Below are 17,886 nucleotides of genomic sequence, written 5' to 3'. Positions count from 1 at the left end.
TGATTATGAATTTCATAAACTGAACAGTGTGTTGTTTATTTTATTCTGGTAAAAAAAACTTAAGTGAATGTTGTGTATTTGGTGGCCTTTTTTATTTTATTGAAAGAAACCAGACCTTCATTAAACAGGAAAAATATATAAAAGCTTCCTATTACTCACTGGATGAATAAATATAAAGTAGTATTGCACAAACAGTGTTGTGTAAAAATTTGGTTGTTCTCTGGTCAAATTACACATTTTTGTTGATGTTCGGCAGAAATAACTTACTTTACAGGGGCAGGTGGGAGGATATGTGCAATTTTTCTGCACAAATTCTATTAATGTGCAGAGTTTAACATGTTAGAAAAACAGGAAATCTGCCATTACTTTACCACAGACCACATTGACACAATTTTTTAAAATGTTAAATTAAGCAAATAAATTCACCATTTGACCAGGGTGCAATAATTTTTGCACAAAACTGTATCTTTACCTAATTCTCTTACATAAATAGAAAATGTTTCAATGTTTCAAAAATATAAAGCCACTAAGATATATGTTATAAATCACTATTAGTGCCTCTACTCTTTAAATAAATCTGATTTTGTCCTAATATTTTCTGTGCAAAGTAATTCAAATAAAATATGCCAGAAACTGATTTGTCAAATTATTTTCAGCTCATTTGTCATCAGGACCTTTTGGGGCCAGATACTCCTTATACATGGAGTATATCACACCTAGAAAACAGAAACAAGAAATAAAATTAAAATAAGTAAATAAAGAGTTGAGAAACAAGTTTCTGATGATTTTCGAGTTGAAAATATGTGGGAACAGAATTATTATGTTATTCTACACATTTTAAATTGTTGGAATTAATACTATGTTATATTTTTATGTGCGCAATTATTTATCATTGTACAGCAAAGCATATAAATCCATCCATGGAAATAAAAAGACACAAGCATACACACACTAAAGTACTATGAGCAGCAAGTATACACACACACACAGGCAACCATTAGCGGCACTCTGGATTGGAGGAGGATGACAGAGCTGTTCCTTAACTCCCCCCAGCACCCAATTGTCCTGCCCATCATGGGGATTGAACCCTTCCAGTCCCAGGCTCGCTTCTCTAACCATTAGGCCACAGCTGCCCCAACCACAACCACTCCCATATTTCACAACAAGGAAATTATAAAAATACTGTGATAAAAACTATGTATAGTGAAGGCTCTATCGTGTACAATTATATACCTACCATAACTGCCCATGCCAATCATATTTATGAAAAGGAAAAATAAAATTAATAATATATGAATAAATTATTCTCTTACCAAGTGTCATGGCACCAACGACAAACCCCTGAGCTCTGACACGCATGTGGATTAGATGTACTGACATTTTGGTGTCTCCTCTGGATTTGAGTTTATACAAACCATATGCAACAACTCCCAGAAAACCAGCCATTCCTGCAGCACAATAGAATATAGATTATTTTGTAAATAATTATATGCAAAGTTTTGGAGAACCCTAGCTGTATTACATCCAGGGTTTCTTAAATCACACACCTAAGGAACCTTGTCATCATGTGGGGCAGGGCTATTCAGGTAAGCTCAAGCTGCAAGTGAGTAGCAGAGGTGTGGGTAAAAATAGAGTATTTATTATTGATTTTAGGGGTTTAATTAATGACTGCAAGGGGGTTTTAAAAACATAATATTTTTCTGCAAACTTCAGTACAGGAGGTCCTCGGGTTACGTCAGTACCGAGTTACGATGTTTCGTGGTTATGACACATCTCCATTTACTGTATAAAGCCTTGTTTCGACTGAAGTGGTTTTGCGTCGTAAACCTCGTAACGCGAACTTCGTGTTTGGTGTGTGCGGCGGAAGAATACACGGTTACGCGGCTCGGGACCGAGGAGGATAGGTGAGGATAGGATAAGTGCTTACAGTATGTTATTCACGTACAGTATGAACGTATGTTCCAACTTACACCGAAAATCGGTTTACGACGCGACGTAAGAACGGCGTTACAAAGCAGGTAAATTGTGTGACCGTCGAATTCTGTGACCCCCCCCTTATGCCAAAGCTATGAAGTAGCGCCCTCTAGGGTCACAGAATTCGACGGTCACGCAATTTGCTGCCGTCAGACTTTGTGACCCCCACTGAATCTCAACATAAACCATAAAACCATTCAGGTTTAAGTACATTTATGTAATTAATATTCAGTGGGGTCACTAATTCTGACGGCTGCTGTCAGAAACTGTGTCCCTATACTGGACATGAATTAGCGCACTCTAGGGTCACAGAACTCGGCGGTCACAGAATTCGGTGTAACAACGGATCAACGTCGTAAGTCGAGGACCCCCTGTATATGTTTTCCATTTGTTTATTCACAATAGAGTTATTACTTATTATATACATTCCACAACTTTTTTGTTCCTTACAATTCAGTTTTTTGTAAGCTATGTTTTAATCTAGGTTATTTAACCTACCGACTGGTACAAAAGGCGACTCTTTTGCTTTTCGCACCAACTTGGAAGACTGCTCCTCGTCAGCTGTCCAATTTCTATTGGCAGACATCTTGTCAAATTACCTGTGAGAAAAAAAAAACAAAACACAAACAAGCATTAGTGAAATATAGTTTTAAGAAGTTATTTACTTGGTCAAATTTACTTGATCATATCTTATGTTAAACTCAGCAAAAAAAAAAAAAGACTAAAATTAGTGTAATTTAGGTCATTTGTAGTGTAAAAGAAGTTTTTTGACCAGAGAGGTCCAAACTGTTGCTGATTATAAAATGTTTATTTCAAAAATTACATAAAATACTTAAATTGTCTTCCCTAATTTAATGACATGTATTATGTTTAATAGTTTGACTGTATGTGTAAAATCATTGATGCCAATATATTATAACATTAACACCTTAAATTGCAGAATATATAAACAGGTTTTAAATAGATCTGTCGAGTTAAATCAGGGTACATCTGGTAAAAACGTATGCACACAGACATATAGCATTTTAGAATAAGACCAATGTCAAAATTATTTAAATTATTTATTTCACTTCCTAAGTAATTTAATTTGACCAGCGTCACATACTCTGACCTTGAACACAAGGAAATACATCAATTACCTTCATATGAAGTGGAATATACCGTCCCACCTTAAATAGTGCAGCAAATCTATTTACCATTTAAGGTGGAACGGATTATTTTTTTTAAGAAGCTCGTTTCATCCTCAACAAGTTCAAAGCGTAGTTTTACGTCTTTGAAACATTAAGTTGAAACACAAATCCCAAAGTTAGGTGCTTAAGTCTGTTTTAAGCTGTTCTGCTGTAAAATAGTCTTATCTAAACGCAGCAGTTGCTGTGGCTCATGTCGTTTGTGGTAGCATCCAAGCTAAACTGAACCAGGACTTATTTTAGCTACAATTAAATACCTGTAGTTAAAACCACGTCCTTTAAAGCTTTCGTAAAGCAGTCATCAATCGCCCCACAGCAAGTCCTCAAGTCACAGATATCTGTAAACCTCTTCTCTTTCATTCAGTTTCTTCCACAGCTGCAAAGTCCACTTGCAATGAATGGCGATTCCGCAAAAACAAGAACAACCCCTTATTTTTCATTGGCTGATGCCAGCGAAACGGCTTCTGTCATTGGCTGAGAGGTGGTGTTTCAAATCATGACGTAATCAATTCAAGCTCTGCATATTCAGCCAATTATATTTAATACTGTGAAATAACAGAAATGCCCTCATTCCGAACTACAGTCAAAAAGCGAGAAAAACATGAGCATTAGCACTGCCTAGTGGAGAGAATCAGAACTCACATAACAGAGCCATCAGGTGGTGAAGTTCACTAATGAATTATTTCCTAAATACTGCATAGATATACAGAGGTATACATAAAATAGAATAAAATGAATACAGAGAAATTATGAAGGGAAAGAAGGAAAAGAAAAAAATTCTATTATTATACACTATGTGTGTGTGGCATATAGTAGTAGTAATTATCATTAGTATCGCGGTACAGTTTTATTAATGACACCGGAGCAGCTCTGTAGAATAAAGCGGGAGGAATGCTGCGCGTGAAAAATGCTGCTGCTGCTACTCCCACTTCTAAAGGATCCAATCCGCGGCGGCGCACGGTTTCAAGGCGCCCGCGCGGCGCAAAAACAAAAGCGACAAGCGCCTAAACTGTGGCTAGTAACTTATCTTCGGGCGATTTAAAGGTTCATTGGTGATTAATTTGTGATAATTCGGTTCGGTTTTGCTTGGCGTTTGTTCTTTGTTTTTTTGGGGCGCGTGTTTATCTCGGCGCGGGGAACTTGAAACCGCGCGCTGCCCCATTTCCTCGCTTGTTTTGCTATTTTTCGTCTGGATTCTCCATGTTGGAGCAAAACTGGGGCTTTATTGTAGATTCTTTATAGATTTGTACCTCCTACAGAACACTGTGGATTCTCTGCGGAGGCCTGGGATCACCGTAGGGTTTAATAAACCGAATTCTAGTCGGGAAACCAGACGAAATGCTGCGTAAAGTGTGATATTTGAGCGTGAAGGCGCTGCGTAGGGCTGAATGCTGGATTTGGGGGGATCCGCGGTTATTAGATGGAAAGTTCGATCATCACTCAGGTCCAAAAAGAGGATATTCAGCCGCCGTCCAAAGCAGGTGAGCGCGTGAGCTTCCGTTATTCTCATTACCGCGGTTTTGTTTACTAACGCACGAGAGTTACACGGTAAAGGGCGCGCGATACGGAATTAATGTAACATTACGATACTCAGCGGCGCGCGGGAATATCACGATTCCTCAGAATACCAATTTCTGCAGTGTGGACAAATAACAGCACGGTTTTTAAATGTAAATTATTGTATGGGTCGGCGATATAACAATAATGTAACATCATGATACTCAGGGTGGGTGAGAATACCTCAGTCCTCAATGATAAATATAGCAGTGTGTGATGTATTGTACATCACAATATAAAAAATAAACAATAGTGGTGGGCAAATTGACATAAATATAATATCACAATAATGATAGAGATTTGGGGAAAATATTAAATGATACATGATATTAGGGCAGAGTGAATTAATACATAATTGGATAATGTATGGATATATCCTAAGTGTATATGTGTATTCTGATATACGTGTATGTATTTGTATTACTTGTAATTAGAGCAGTATTACAATAAACACACTTTCTTACTTCATATAGTTGTTTATACTCCTTAATTTGTGTATATTTTCTGTTAGTGTATATCATATTACTTTGTCACTTTTAATCCTACCGTGGAATTGCAATTTTGGTAGATGCTAAATGTCTTGTGTGGGCGGCACGGTGGCGCAGCAGGTAGTGTCGCAGTCACACAGCTCCAGGGACCTGGAGGTTGTAGGTTCGTTTCCCGCTCCGGGTGACTGTCTGTGAGGAGTTGGTGTGTTCTCCCCGTGTCCGCGTGGGTTTCCTCCGGGTGCTCCGGTTTCCTCCCACAGTCCCAAAACACACGTTGAGCGTGGTGACTCGAAAGTGTCCGTCCGTGTGTGTGAGTGAATGTGTCTGTGTTGCCCTGTGAAGGCCTGGCGTCCCCTCCAGGGTGTATTCCCGCCTTGCGCCCAATGATTCCAGGTAGGCTCTGGACCCCCGCGACCCTAAATTGGATAAGCGGTTACAGATAATGGAATGGATAAATGTCTTGTCCCTGTTTTTGCACTGGCAATAAATTTGAGTCTATCTGTTTGTCTTTCTGTCTGTCTGTCTATCTATCTATCTATCTATATACCGACCATTGCCATTTGTTTGTTTGTTTGGATCACTTTTTTATGCTTTAGTATTAGAAATGTAACATTTCAAACAGATTTTATAGGTAAGCTTGACATCATGATACTTCCAGATTCGTAAAATTAGGAGTTTGAGATATATAAAAATAAAACATCATGATTTCTTGAAGTATACAGTAGTAGGGGTATCTCCTTGCCTAATGCTACAAGTACACTCGTAGGGGTATGAAGACCACCAGAATTAGGCTATGGAGAGCGAGAGCTGTGTTCTCTGGAGTGATGGACTGCAATCCAGTAACTTTTTTGTTGATTTGGGATCTAGAACAAATCTTCAACATCAGTATGTGACCTGAGTAATGATTATGTAGCTGAATGCTGTCAGATGTTTACAGCACTGTTCTAAAATCTAGGGTAAACAGGAACAAACTCCTGATTTATAACCTTACTTTCAAAGGAATTGCTGGAGGATCAAGTCAAGATTTGTGTGATTTAATTGTTAATGATTTACATTGTTATCTTTTGTAATGTTTCTGTTCAGGCCAGGTGAAAAAATCTTCTCCAAAGAAGCCTCGGAGCCAGAATATCTTCAAGGCACTTTTTTGTTGCGTCCGAGCACAGGATGTCCCCCCAACCCCACCACCTTCCCAGGACCACTTGCTGCCTTCTGAGGAAAATGGGACCATTGCCAAGGTAACGGGTTAAGTCATAAATGTAATTATTTGTGTTATATGAGTGTAGCTGTGTTCATTAATTAAAACTAAACTCCTAATTCTAAATCACTGATGTCTCCATGTGTCGCCCTTGTGGCTTGTCGCCACTGTCCAGCCAACGCTTTAGGAGTACAGTCAATTCTGAAACCTTGTTTTGGTGTCTGTCAAAGCTGAAAACCCAGAGTAACACAAACGTGTGTGGAAAAGGCAACAGAAGCCTCAGGGCCATTGTGACACATTCAGGAATACTGTCTTCACTTCAATCCAGGAAGATAAAACAGAGTGTGATGTGAATTAAGTCTTAAATCCTTCGTCACTTTTTAGTTCATGTAGATTGTCCTCTTGTTCCAGTGGGAAAGTTGATGATTTGGAAGCCAATGGGTCCAATATCCATTCGCACGCACGTATAATCATACGGAGACATGAAACAGTAGGCATGACATGATCGCATAAATCACATAAATTGACATTGAGCGTTAAAAAAATGTATCTAGAATTTTCTCCAGTTGGTAGTTGTCTCCATTTCTACCTAATAGCTAGCTAAGACTCACACACAGCTCCATTAACCTGGGAGGGTGAAGGCAAGCACATGGTCCCTGAGAGATTTCTCACCTATTTTTGAACTTCTGTTGACACACTGGCACTGGACAGCTCAGTGAGACATAGAACACCAACTGCCTAGGTCTCCAAGGGGGTCTTCTCTAGGAGGCATCACTAAAAATGTAATCGATTATCTCCTGATGATTGGACCAGTACTAAGTGCTTATAATGTTATGAACAACATTATCATGCAAAACACAAGGCATATTAAACACAAAACGTATTATGATATTAAGGTCTTATAAATGTATTATATAGTGTTATAAACATGTTTATATAGGCTTAGGTGTTTATTGTTGATTGCATTTGTTAGTGAAGAATGTAAAGAAATTGCTCATTTCTTGATTAAATAAGAATTGCTAGTTTATTTATAGAATTAATATAATATCTCTCACATGACATTAATAAAGATAACACTGAGTGGAATTTTGGAATACTCTGTAGTTAAGTTTACCAAAAATATGCTGCTCTAGTGTTTAATTATTTATTTTCTTAATACATGTATATAAGGATGTTATAACAAGCCAAACAATAGCTTAATTTGTTTGCAATGTTTTCTAAATTAATTTAATTATACAATTTGTGTGTGTTCAGATTCCTGAGTGCAGTTTACTGCCTGAGGTGACTCCTGAAGACCAGGGGAAGATCTGTGTTGTTATTGATCTGGACGAAACTCTGGTGCACAGTTCTTTTAAGGTCCTTGTTAAATCAACATTTTATTTTATTTTATCTGAAAGTTTAACAGCTAAAAAATGAGGTGCTTTTGTATATTATGTTAGATATGCTAAAAATTATACATGGATAATTCTTGAAACAAGTGCCCCCTAGTGGCTAATTTGTATCATATTAAAGCTATTTTATACTGCTCTGTGGAGAATATAATGGATTATTAGTGCACTACAAATTCATTTCATGTGCGTGGCACTGGCGTAAATGCAAAAGAAAAGTAACACATTTTATATTTAGAATTATTTAATATTAAAATCATTCTTTATTGTTATTAATATTAAAATGCACATACTGGGTTGACACAACACAATCTGCAGATATCTGAATAACGATTCAAATCGTGATACATATACATGCTACATAACCAATATGAAGGTTATATAAATATGATGTAAACAATACAATAAATAATCCATTCTGTCTTTTCTCCTCTGCAGCCAATCAATAATGCTGACTTTATTGTGCCGGTGGAGATTGAGGGTACTACGCACCAGGTAAGATACTGATGTTTTAGGTTTATTGAATATCTCTGGCTGCGATATTTAAACTTATACTGTAATATCTAATTACAATGAATAAGTATTGTCCCAACTGACCCTAAGCTTCAGTAGAATTAGCACATAGTGCTCTGCCTCGAGCGTGATGAGCTGATGGAACAGGATTTGCAGTTGTTGTTTTTCTCCAAGTGTTTTATACTGATGGAACATAATTAGCAGCTGCTGTTCTCTTCCAAGTGTGTTGAGCTCCAATTATGTTGTATTAGAGGGTTATGCTGGCCTCACCCTCCCTGTGTGCTAGCATTACGAATCCTAGGTAGTGGGTTTGAATTGGCAGTGACAGAAAATGGGAAAAATAAAGATTTCTAGATTTCTCTGCTGTTTTCTAGCTATTGTATCTAGGTTGGCCCAAGTTCAGCACAGTAGTAAATATCCCATACAGATTTAATGAGAATCTGTAGAACACGACTCGGTACATATCACAATATTCACACTTTTTATCAAGGATTTGTTCTCACTGCAGATTAAATATTCGATTCTAACATCACTATACTTTGTTATCATTCAGTGCAGTTGTGTTTTTCTGTTGCAATGTGAGAAAACTGAGGATGGTTTTGAATCCCTGGGTTATGTATTGGAACGTTTGTCACTTATATTATTTTTTAGACCTTGGATTAGCCCTGTGTTTTTGTTATTAAGGACCTTTCTGGCCGTGGCCTGGTTCAAGTAATCCAGGATAGGCTGTAATCCTGAGGCCTATGTTTGATTACTTGCTTCTGGAGGCGGCCTTTTTCTTCGCGGATCTGTCGCAGTGAAGACTCTATAAAAGTGTTAGTTATTTTCTTTATTTTATTCTCTTCATAAGCCCAGTATCTCTTTCAGGTAATGTAAAGGTTTGAGAGGTTTGTTTGTTTGTTTACGACATGTTTGTTTATCAGGTGTATGTACTGAAGAGACCTCATGTGGACCATTTTCTCCAAAGAATGGGAGAAATGTTTGAGTGTGTGCTGTTCACAGCCAGCCTCGCCAAGGTCAGTGCTTTGGTTTTATTTAGAGGTTATTATTTTTATTCCTCAAAAGCACGTGTAGAGATTTCAGAGAGTCCAGATAGGTTTGTTAATCTTCTGAGTGAAATGACACATCCTCTGTGGACTATTGACAATATTTACAATTAATATTTATTTACTGAATAGTCTAATTGTTTCTCTGTTACTTTATTTTCTTTGTTATTCTTCTCTTATTTTTCTTTCTTTTTACTCACTTTGCTTCTATCTTCTCATCTTTATTCTGTTTGCATTCTTCTGTCATGTTTTTTTTTGCCCTCTTACTTTGCCTGCTCTTTATATATTTTTTTTTTTTTCTTGTTAATAGCTCTAATATTTTATATGGTTTTTGTTCCTAAAGTTTGAAACTAAGAAAGTAACAAAACTTCTGCACAAAATGTACAATAAAGATGCTGTGTTTAAATGCTTTCTCTTAAGTATATAAACACTCTGTTGGGCGATCATTACAGTGAGCATGCTCTATCTAGCAGTGAATGTTATCTTGAGACGAAGATGTTTTGAAAAGCAGAGCCCAGGTCGCAATGTTGCTGAGAGTGTTGCAATGTGTCTGAGTGAGGCACGTTCTAATGTAGTTTTCTGGTGGCTGCAGTACGCTGACCCAGTCACAGACCTACTGGACAAGTGTGGGGTGTTTCGGACTCGTCTTTTCCGGGAATCATGTGTCTTCCACCAGGGCTGTTACGTTAAAGACCTGAGTCTGCTTGGACGGGAGCTCAACAAAACACTGATCCTCGACAACTCTCCGGCTTCGTACATCTTCCACCCTGAGAACGCCGTGAGTATGAGATGAGATGCAGTCCTTAGAGAGACTCACATGTCTTTATGCAAAGGTGACAACGTACATGTGCATAATTTGTATTCATAAATTATATTTAACAGCCTTAAAAATACACAGCTTTTCAATGTAACCTTATATACTTGTTTACAGCTTTTAAAGTATTGTACACATCTTCAAGCAGTCTCTCAAAGATCCTTGCAAACACTTACATGTCCTAAAAGAGCCTTTAAAGAATTTCACATATCCTTACACACCATTTAAAGAACCATAGACATCTTTACAGAGCCTTTAAAGAGCTTTATACATCCTTTAATAGCCTTTGAAAAGCCTCCCTACCCAGCCTTTAAAGAGCCTAACACGGACTCTAGTGGCATGACACACATTAGTGTTTGTCCTTATTTCATTGCATTTCTGCAGGATGTTTACAGCCTGAGCCCTGTCTTTTCTCAGGTGCCTGTTTTGTCGTGGTTTGATGATGTCAATGACACAGAGCTGCTGAATTTGCTGCCAGTTTTCGAGGAGCTCAGCGAAGTGGAAGATGTCTGCGCCAAATTAAAGCAGCTCCGAGAACCCTGACAAGAACCTCATTCCTTATCTAGAACCAGGAGAGCCTTTAAGCACTACAGAAATTATGTCATGGCCACTGAAATGACCTTAAATTTATATAATATTTCTAATATTTCTCATTATAGGTTTGTTATATGAATTTTATTAGGCTTTTATTGAGTATTGAGGAAAGCAAAGCGAACAAAAAATATCATCTCACTGGGTCCAGGCTTTGAACAAAACACAAAACTTGTCTGGAAAATGCTAAACAATCTTATAAAATTCCTACAACAGTCTGACAATGAGAAATAATACATATATCCAGTAGAATAACGGTGATTTCACTTGCCAAGACATTGTTTTTTACAGTGAAGCCTCTAAAATGCCTTATTCTGTTTACAAGACCTCCTCCAAGCAGTCGTGTGCAAAGATTACATTGTTTGTTGATTTTCTAAGTGAAAATAAATAAACATCTTTTGAAATACCAACTGTACCAGTGCCAACTGTAAGCCATGCCATGTTTTATGTTTTTTAGTTTTTCCTAAATATGTTAGTATGGCAGTTTGATGCACAAAAACCTGGTCAGTAAACAGTAATTGTGTATCAGTTTACATATTATACTTACACTTAATTTCACTTAGCAAATCAACAAAATCATGAGTACTGGACCAAGAATGTCCACAATCTTTCGCAGCTGACTGTACAAATTCCCACACGCCAGTGTTTATCAAGGTCCATTTTAGGATTATGGTCATTTCTCATCATCAAATACAATCAGATAAAAGAGAAAAACACTGTTGAAGATTTGCGAACGTTTGGTCTCCGAAGTGCAGTGGCGTCCTTCTGCTCATATCGTAAACCTCAGTCCTTTTCTTGTTTTATGACATTAACAATTTACAATCATGCATAGTTATGCCAAATTCTTAATTTTTCACATAGATGAAGACTTTTCCACATCTTTAAATCTCTGCGTTGTGCCTTTAAATTGGACATTGATTTATTTCAAGCATTTCTGACATGCAATACAGGAAAATTCCTCACATTCTTCAGCTAAATTGGGTTAGACACAGGCAAAATGATGGAGTGTGTTCTGGTGTGAAATGATTGATTGTAGAGAAACTTGTGGAATAGATTTCTTTCCAGTGGTTGTCAATGGAAACAGGCGTATTCATGTCTGCATCAAAAATCCAGCCTTTTATTTGCTCTCAGCAGCAACCTCCACCAGAGAGTATGTTCTGGAATAATGATGATGGAAATCTCATCTAAAAATTCTTTACCTTACACCATCCTGCACATCCCTCTTCACCAGGAACAGATGTAAAAACCAAAGTGTTTTATGTACTATGGTCAGACCTTATGGTGTCCACCACCATTTACTGTAACAACTAACTGGAGGACGTCTGGTTCCATTCAACACCACTGTCAACACCTGTGAGTCTGGAATTTCCTCTAGAACCAAAACACTGTTCATCATTATGTTCACATCTCAGCCAGAGTGGGAGTCCTTTTAAAGGCAGTCTTATATGATTTTGGTTAAGATTTTTATTACAGTTGAATTGTGACTGTGACTTTAATGGCTATAAACAATTACAGACAATTTTTGATTGTTAATTTTCTTTTCCAATTTTCAAAATATGATTTAACAAATAATCCATATATTTTCATAAAACATCTAGTTTCCTCCTCGGTGATCCCTACATTTTCCATATAATTACATAAATAAATAAATATACACTTTTTTAAAGGGCCCATATCCTACAAATATCTAGCTTTATTTTTGTTCTCATCTTTCACTGTGATCCATTTGTTACAGTGTGTTTTATTTTCCTGTGCCCAAAGATTCTTTTCAAAATCTCTTTATTGCTTAGAATTACTGTGCCTTTAAGACTGATGTATGTAAATCAGCTCTGTTCTTATTGGCTGTCGTGTATTGTGCCATGATAACATTCAAAACAAAGGGTGTGCTAGGACACTCATAATTAGAAAATTAGTGCGCAGGGCTAAGCTGTATAAATTGGTAGATATTAGGTCTTGTTTTTGTGACATCACAAAATTACAGTATTCAATACTGGCTCGTTTTTTTTTCAGATTAATTTCGACGTAAGTACATTTAATTGTGTTACAGATTTAAAAATAACAAGCATGATATGGGCTCTTTAAATATCAAAATCCCAAACTAAACATTTATGTCATGTGCCTTGTAATTTATAATTTATGGATTAAATTTCAAAGCACAAGGTTAGACTTTATTAAAAAATAATGCAGTTATTTACATCATTCATAGTAGTTAATGTTTTTCAAAATAAAAGTGCCAATGAAGGGTTTATATCTTAAAATAGATTTCCCTTAATATAAACATTTTATTCAGTGTAAATGGGAAGAACCTTTTAAAACGTTTAAGGAACATCAACATCATGTAGGAATTGTTCTTACATTCATATAGAACATTTACATAATTTGAGGGTTCTTTAAAAACTTTAAAGGGCTAATATCTTGCATTTCCCTTTCTGAGGTCCACTTAGGATGTTTGTTTCCTCAGCAGCATAGTAGCAGTGCATAATTCATGTTTATATCCCCACCCTCTATCCCTTAGCATTAAAGAGGCTTTGTCTTTAGGACTGATAAATGTAAATGAGGTCTGTTCTGATTGGTCACCCAATATTGTGCCTCAGAATGACAGGCGTTTGGACTGCAACACTCCTTACATCTTTAGTGTGAGTGGGCGTGGCTTAACTGCTGTAGGCTGAAACAACATGTATATGTAAATGTCTGTTTGTGACATCACAAATGCAGTTGATATAAAAATGCAGTGTTTAGCAGTGTTTAAATGTCATACTCCTTTTTCTAGAGAATAGGAAATAGGTAGCTTTTCATGATATGAGTCCTTTAAAAGTTTCTTCAACTGAAAAATCTTTCTTGAAATAGCTTAAAGAACCCTTTTTTGGTGTCAGAAATGGGTGCTAGATGTTTTTATATCACTGGCTATGCAGAGCACATCACAAACAAAGCCTTTTAAGCATGTTAAGGTTAAAAGTCTATAAGAGATTTTATAATTAAATCTGCCTCTCACTGATCTCCAGGAAACGAATAGAGACAAAACTAAAATAACCGTCAAACGTAGTTCAGTTTTTGTTGAAATGCCTTTTAAACTCAATCTGTGACTCTTGTTGAACTGTCATCTTGTGTCTTGTATTGTCTGTGTCCAAAACGTTTGGCCACAACTGTTTAACTGACACATTCTGTTGGTTTTCTAAGTGAGAATAACTTAACACGTCCTCTACAGATAACAAGCTAAAGGGGAAGTTCACTTTTTTTCACATTGGAGCTAAATTTAAACTAAAAGAGACTAATGTTTTTTCCAATGACCGTGTGGAATTTATTGTGTATAAAAACACAGTCAAGGAGTCGAAAGCATCCAGTTGCTTTATCCGCTTATATGCACACAGACCTACGAATGTTTTAATCCGCCGTTCATTAATCTGATTAAAATCTGGAAAATTTAAATTGTGTGTCGTATATGTACATGTTCAGAGAGGCTCAAATTACTGCACAGTTTCTGCTTATTTGCTGAACAAAAATTCAAATATGAATATAAAACTGCCAATATATACATTTACACCTGTCACGTTCTTTTCTCTTAATATGTTTCATTTAGTAATTATAACGTAATCACAATAAAATTTGCAGGTGCTGTGTGTAGAGGATGAGTTTTGATGTTCTCAGGAAAATCAACAAAAACCTGTCATTTGACCAAGAGGTCTACGAAACCGCACAACTCTACATCACTCGACATCCTTTCAACACATTCACTGCACTGTACTTTGTGTGGGAAATTCATGAGGAATTAACGTATTCCCATTAACGTATAGGAAAAGTAAAGGATTTTTTGTTGTCTCCTGTAAAGATACAGTTTTTGGAGAGCAACGATATGTAGATTGTGAAGCACAAGCCTAAGTCTCTGAAAATGATTTTAAACTCGTCGTGTTATAATTTGGATTAGTTAATATTGCCTTTCTCTTTGTTTATTGAGGTTTGCCACCTGCAATGTTTTTTATTTTAATTATTTTGATTTATTCTGCCATTATCAAATACGTATTTACACATTGAAATGATACATTTATATTGTGTGTTAATGGACTTTCCCTTCCTGAAGAACTGAGCACAGTGATGTTTAACTGAACAAGCCTTTTACAGTGTCCTTATCTTCATACTTTTGAAAAATGTTTTTATCTGATTTTATTGGGGGAAAGACGAGGGGGTTGTTTTTAAGAGTGCAAAAACCAATCAGAAGCAGAGTCCGAACAATTTACCCAGGTGTGTGCTTTTGTTTGTTTTTATTTTTTTAAAGAAAAGACAATTGTATTCTGTTTTAAAGCTGAAATACTGCCTACATTCTTGTAAGAGGACCGGAAAAAAACATACTTTCATCCAGATTAGCCCTGTAATTTCAAGGCTCTTAGGACTTCTCAGCACATGCGTAAGCTTTGAGTAGCGTATTTGAAAAGCAGCTTGAGTATTTCTGAGCATTTGCTGTTGGCAGTAAAGAGTTTGAAGTAGATCACTGTGTATTGATGTAAGAGGCTTTCAACTAAAGTGTGAGTCAGTGATTTCATTACCAAACAGTAGCTTTAGAAATATCTTAAATATAAAGCAAGGTGGTGGAGTAGTGGCTTTTCATCCAATACATTTGGGATAAGTTGATATCCAGATCTAATCATCCATCTTCACTGATGTTTCTGTGGTTAAAATCAATCAAATCCTTACAAAAATGTGCCAACATCTGGTCTGAACCCTTTGCAGATGAGTAGAGGAGCAAACTCCTGATTAATGCCATTCATTTCAGAAAGAATGTTTATGAGAAGGCGTCCAGAAACATTTGGCAGTGTAGTATGGGCGTGTGCCCTGATTTTCAGTGCTATGTTACTCATAGCTTATGCATGTCTTTTGAAGCTTCTAGTGTAGGCCTCCAAGAGTTATTTGGACTAAAGCCCCTACCTTCCCACAGCGTACGTCCAATCTCGTTTTTGTTGGATTAGGGTCCGTTTCTGCTGGTCAGAGAAGCTTTTATACTTTAAAAACAAATAAGATTTTAATTAACAAAAGCCAAATATTTTTCACTGAAGAACACTTATGATTTAAGAAGTGGGAGGAGGAAAGTCACACACCTGTTTTAAATGTTTCTGCTTTTTAAAGTGATTGTAGGCCCTGTTTAAACTCATTTCATTTTTATATAATAAAAGTCCCCGATGCATTTATATGCATGATTCTTCCTAATGTTTTAAATATAAACTGATTATTAAAGTCCACATTATTTGCTGTAATACAGTGTAAATTACAGTGAAAATTGTAATTATTTGTTTCTCTTTATATTCTATTACACAATTATTATTTTTTTGGGTGCAGTTTAATGTGGACGTCATTATAAATGCAGGAAAATAATTGATTCTGGGATGCATCACGATTCTCTCTGAAAATATTCTTGATCCCACTTTTGGGTGTGTGATTTAAAGAGAAGAAATGTCACAAATACATTTACAGGTTTATTAAATTGTGATGTTCCTCAGTATTATATACGAAACTACTTTAAATGTTTCCATAACATTACAATTGTGATGCATCACATATCTTAGAAAAGTTTTAGGAAAATGAAAAATGGAATTAAATTAATTCTAAATTTATCAGCTTCCCAGTCCTCAACCTCAGTGTTTTGACATGGAACACAGCTCTGTATGAATACACTTTTATGGAACATTTGTGTTTAGAGAGAGAGAGAGTTTCTGATTTTTCTGACTATGCAGATCATACATCTACTGTACAGTACAAACACAGCCTTTTCTGTCCAGTCTGTTTTTGTTTATTCCTAGTTTCTGTTTTAAACCTAATGATGCTCAGAGGAACCTGCAGTGGAACAAAAGCTGGAGGTTACAATTTTATATTTTTGAGCTTACTTTGATTTTTTTTAAATTAGGAAATTGGCAATAAAAGTATTGATTCTTGTTTCTGTGTCTGTCTCTGTTCATTTGTGCCAGAGTGTGCAGAATGCTTTTGGTTCAAAGTTGTTTGTTCAACAGCTTGAATAACTACTGTTAGTTACAAATGTTTACCACAGAGGGGCGCTAATTTGCTAATGTCGTGTTTTAGTGGTACCCAGTATAAAGTGCTCACTGTGCTCCTCGTTTCCTCTGGGTCGAGTATTCAGCTGTTTTTGTCCATCCTTTTACTTTGAGGATCACAACCCAACACCGTGGTTCACTGTGGAGTTCCAAAGCTCCTATGTCCATGGCCAGCTCGTTGGGTATGCATGTGCAGCTGCTCCAGAGCATCCCATGTCATTACCATACTTTTATATAATAGTGTATTTTCGTTGTAAGGGTAGTAAAACTAGAGCAGTAAACGTTGTTATATTTATGTGTTTAATATAGACAAATATAATTATAATGTACTATATATGAATTATATATACTTTTAGTCTAATGATGCTCATGATGGTGATGCTGCTGGATTTTTTTTTTTTTTTTTTTTTTTTTTGCAGCTGCTTCTTGTCCGCTGTGACGTCACACCTCCCCAAACGTGCAGCCTTTCTTCGCTGAGGCTCTGAATTAAATGCACTCAGCTCAGAGACGCTGCGCTTCTATCATCTCCAGTTTTTAGCTTATTTGTGCTCTTACGTGATTTATTTTGAGGATTTACAGCTCGGTCCCTGCCTCATGAGGTGAGTGCAGCTTGTTTTTGTGATGCTGCAGTTGCTCAGGTGGCTATTATTTATGATTTGTGTTGCTATTTATAGCTGTTTTGGAATGCCTATAAAAGAAAACAGGACTGTGGTCAATAATTGTCTATTTACAGTCGTACAGGCTTTAAAGAATGACTAGGCCTTAATTGAAATGCTGAGCCTGGCTTCATTTTGAAATTATTAGGTCCACCTTAAATGGTGCAGTACTGAACTGAACTGCTGCACCATTTAAGGTGGAACTGACAATTCTCTGCAGCAGTTGCCCTGTAAATGCGGTACCTATTTAAGGTCGTGTAAAAAATTCGTACCAGGCGCTGAACTGCAGCAACATTTAAGGTGGAATAGAAAATTACAACAAGAAGCTGAATCCTAATCCTAAAATCTGGTTCTTATTATTTTTTCAACATTGTGCAAATAGTGTTTAAGTATGTAGGTATGTTATTATTGTTGTTATTATAAAGAAATCAACTATCATAGT

General features: G+C 36.5%; 3 protein-coding genes across 3 annotated transcripts in view; 2 read left to right on the top strand and 1 right to left on the bottom strand.

Annotated features, from left to right (window-relative positions):
- Nucleotides 1-5: 5 nt before the first annotated feature.
- Nucleotides 6-3,718, bottom strand: LOC136697194 (HIG1 domain family member 1A, mitochondrial-like). Its single transcript, XM_066672201.1, has 4 exons — nucleotides 3,419-3,718; nucleotides 2,473-2,573; nucleotides 1,314-1,448; nucleotides 6-716 (listed from the first exon to the last, which is right to left on the bottom strand). The coding sequence occupies exons 2-4, from the start codon at nucleotides 2,558-2,560 to the stop codon at nucleotides 658-660; spliced, it is 282 nt and encodes a 93-aa protein (XP_066528298.1). The 5' UTR covers nucleotides 2,561-2,573; nucleotides 3,419-3,718; the 3' UTR covers nucleotides 6-657.
- A 358-nt stretch (nucleotides 3,719-4,076) lies between these two features.
- On the top strand, nucleotides 4,077-16,242 carry ctdsp2 (CTD (carboxy-terminal domain, RNA polymerase II, polypeptide A) small phosphatase 2). The gene is made up of 7 exons (XM_066670978.1): nucleotides 4,077-4,642; nucleotides 6,290-6,441; nucleotides 7,656-7,757; nucleotides 8,228-8,284; nucleotides 9,226-9,318; nucleotides 9,941-10,126; nucleotides 10,580-16,242. Exons 1-7 carry the CDS (start codon nucleotides 4,582-4,584, stop codon nucleotides 10,703-10,705), a joined length of 777 nt encoding a protein of 258 aa, XP_066527075.1. The 5' UTR covers nucleotides 4,077-4,581; the 3' UTR covers nucleotides 10,706-16,242.
- A 1,076-nt stretch (nucleotides 16,243-17,318) lies between these two features.
- LOC136696034 (nck-associated protein 5-like) overlaps nucleotides 17,319-17,886 on the top strand; it is a 64,211-nt gene continuing 63,643 nt past the window's right edge. The window contains exon 1 of the mRNA XM_066670113.1: nucleotides 17,319-17,387. The gene's annotated coding sequence lies outside the window, so the exon portion shown is untranslated. The remainder of the gene's footprint in view (nucleotides 17,388-17,886) is intronic.

The sequence above is a fragment of the Hoplias malabaricus genome, chromosome 5, assembly GCF_029633855.1.
Source record: "Hoplias malabaricus isolate fHopMal1 chromosome 5, fHopMal1.hap1, whole genome shotgun sequence".
Classification (NCBI taxonomy): domain Eukaryota; kingdom Metazoa; phylum Chordata; class Actinopteri; order Characiformes; family Erythrinidae; genus Hoplias; species Hoplias malabaricus.
This window is presented reverse-complemented; position numbering and strand designations above follow the sequence as displayed.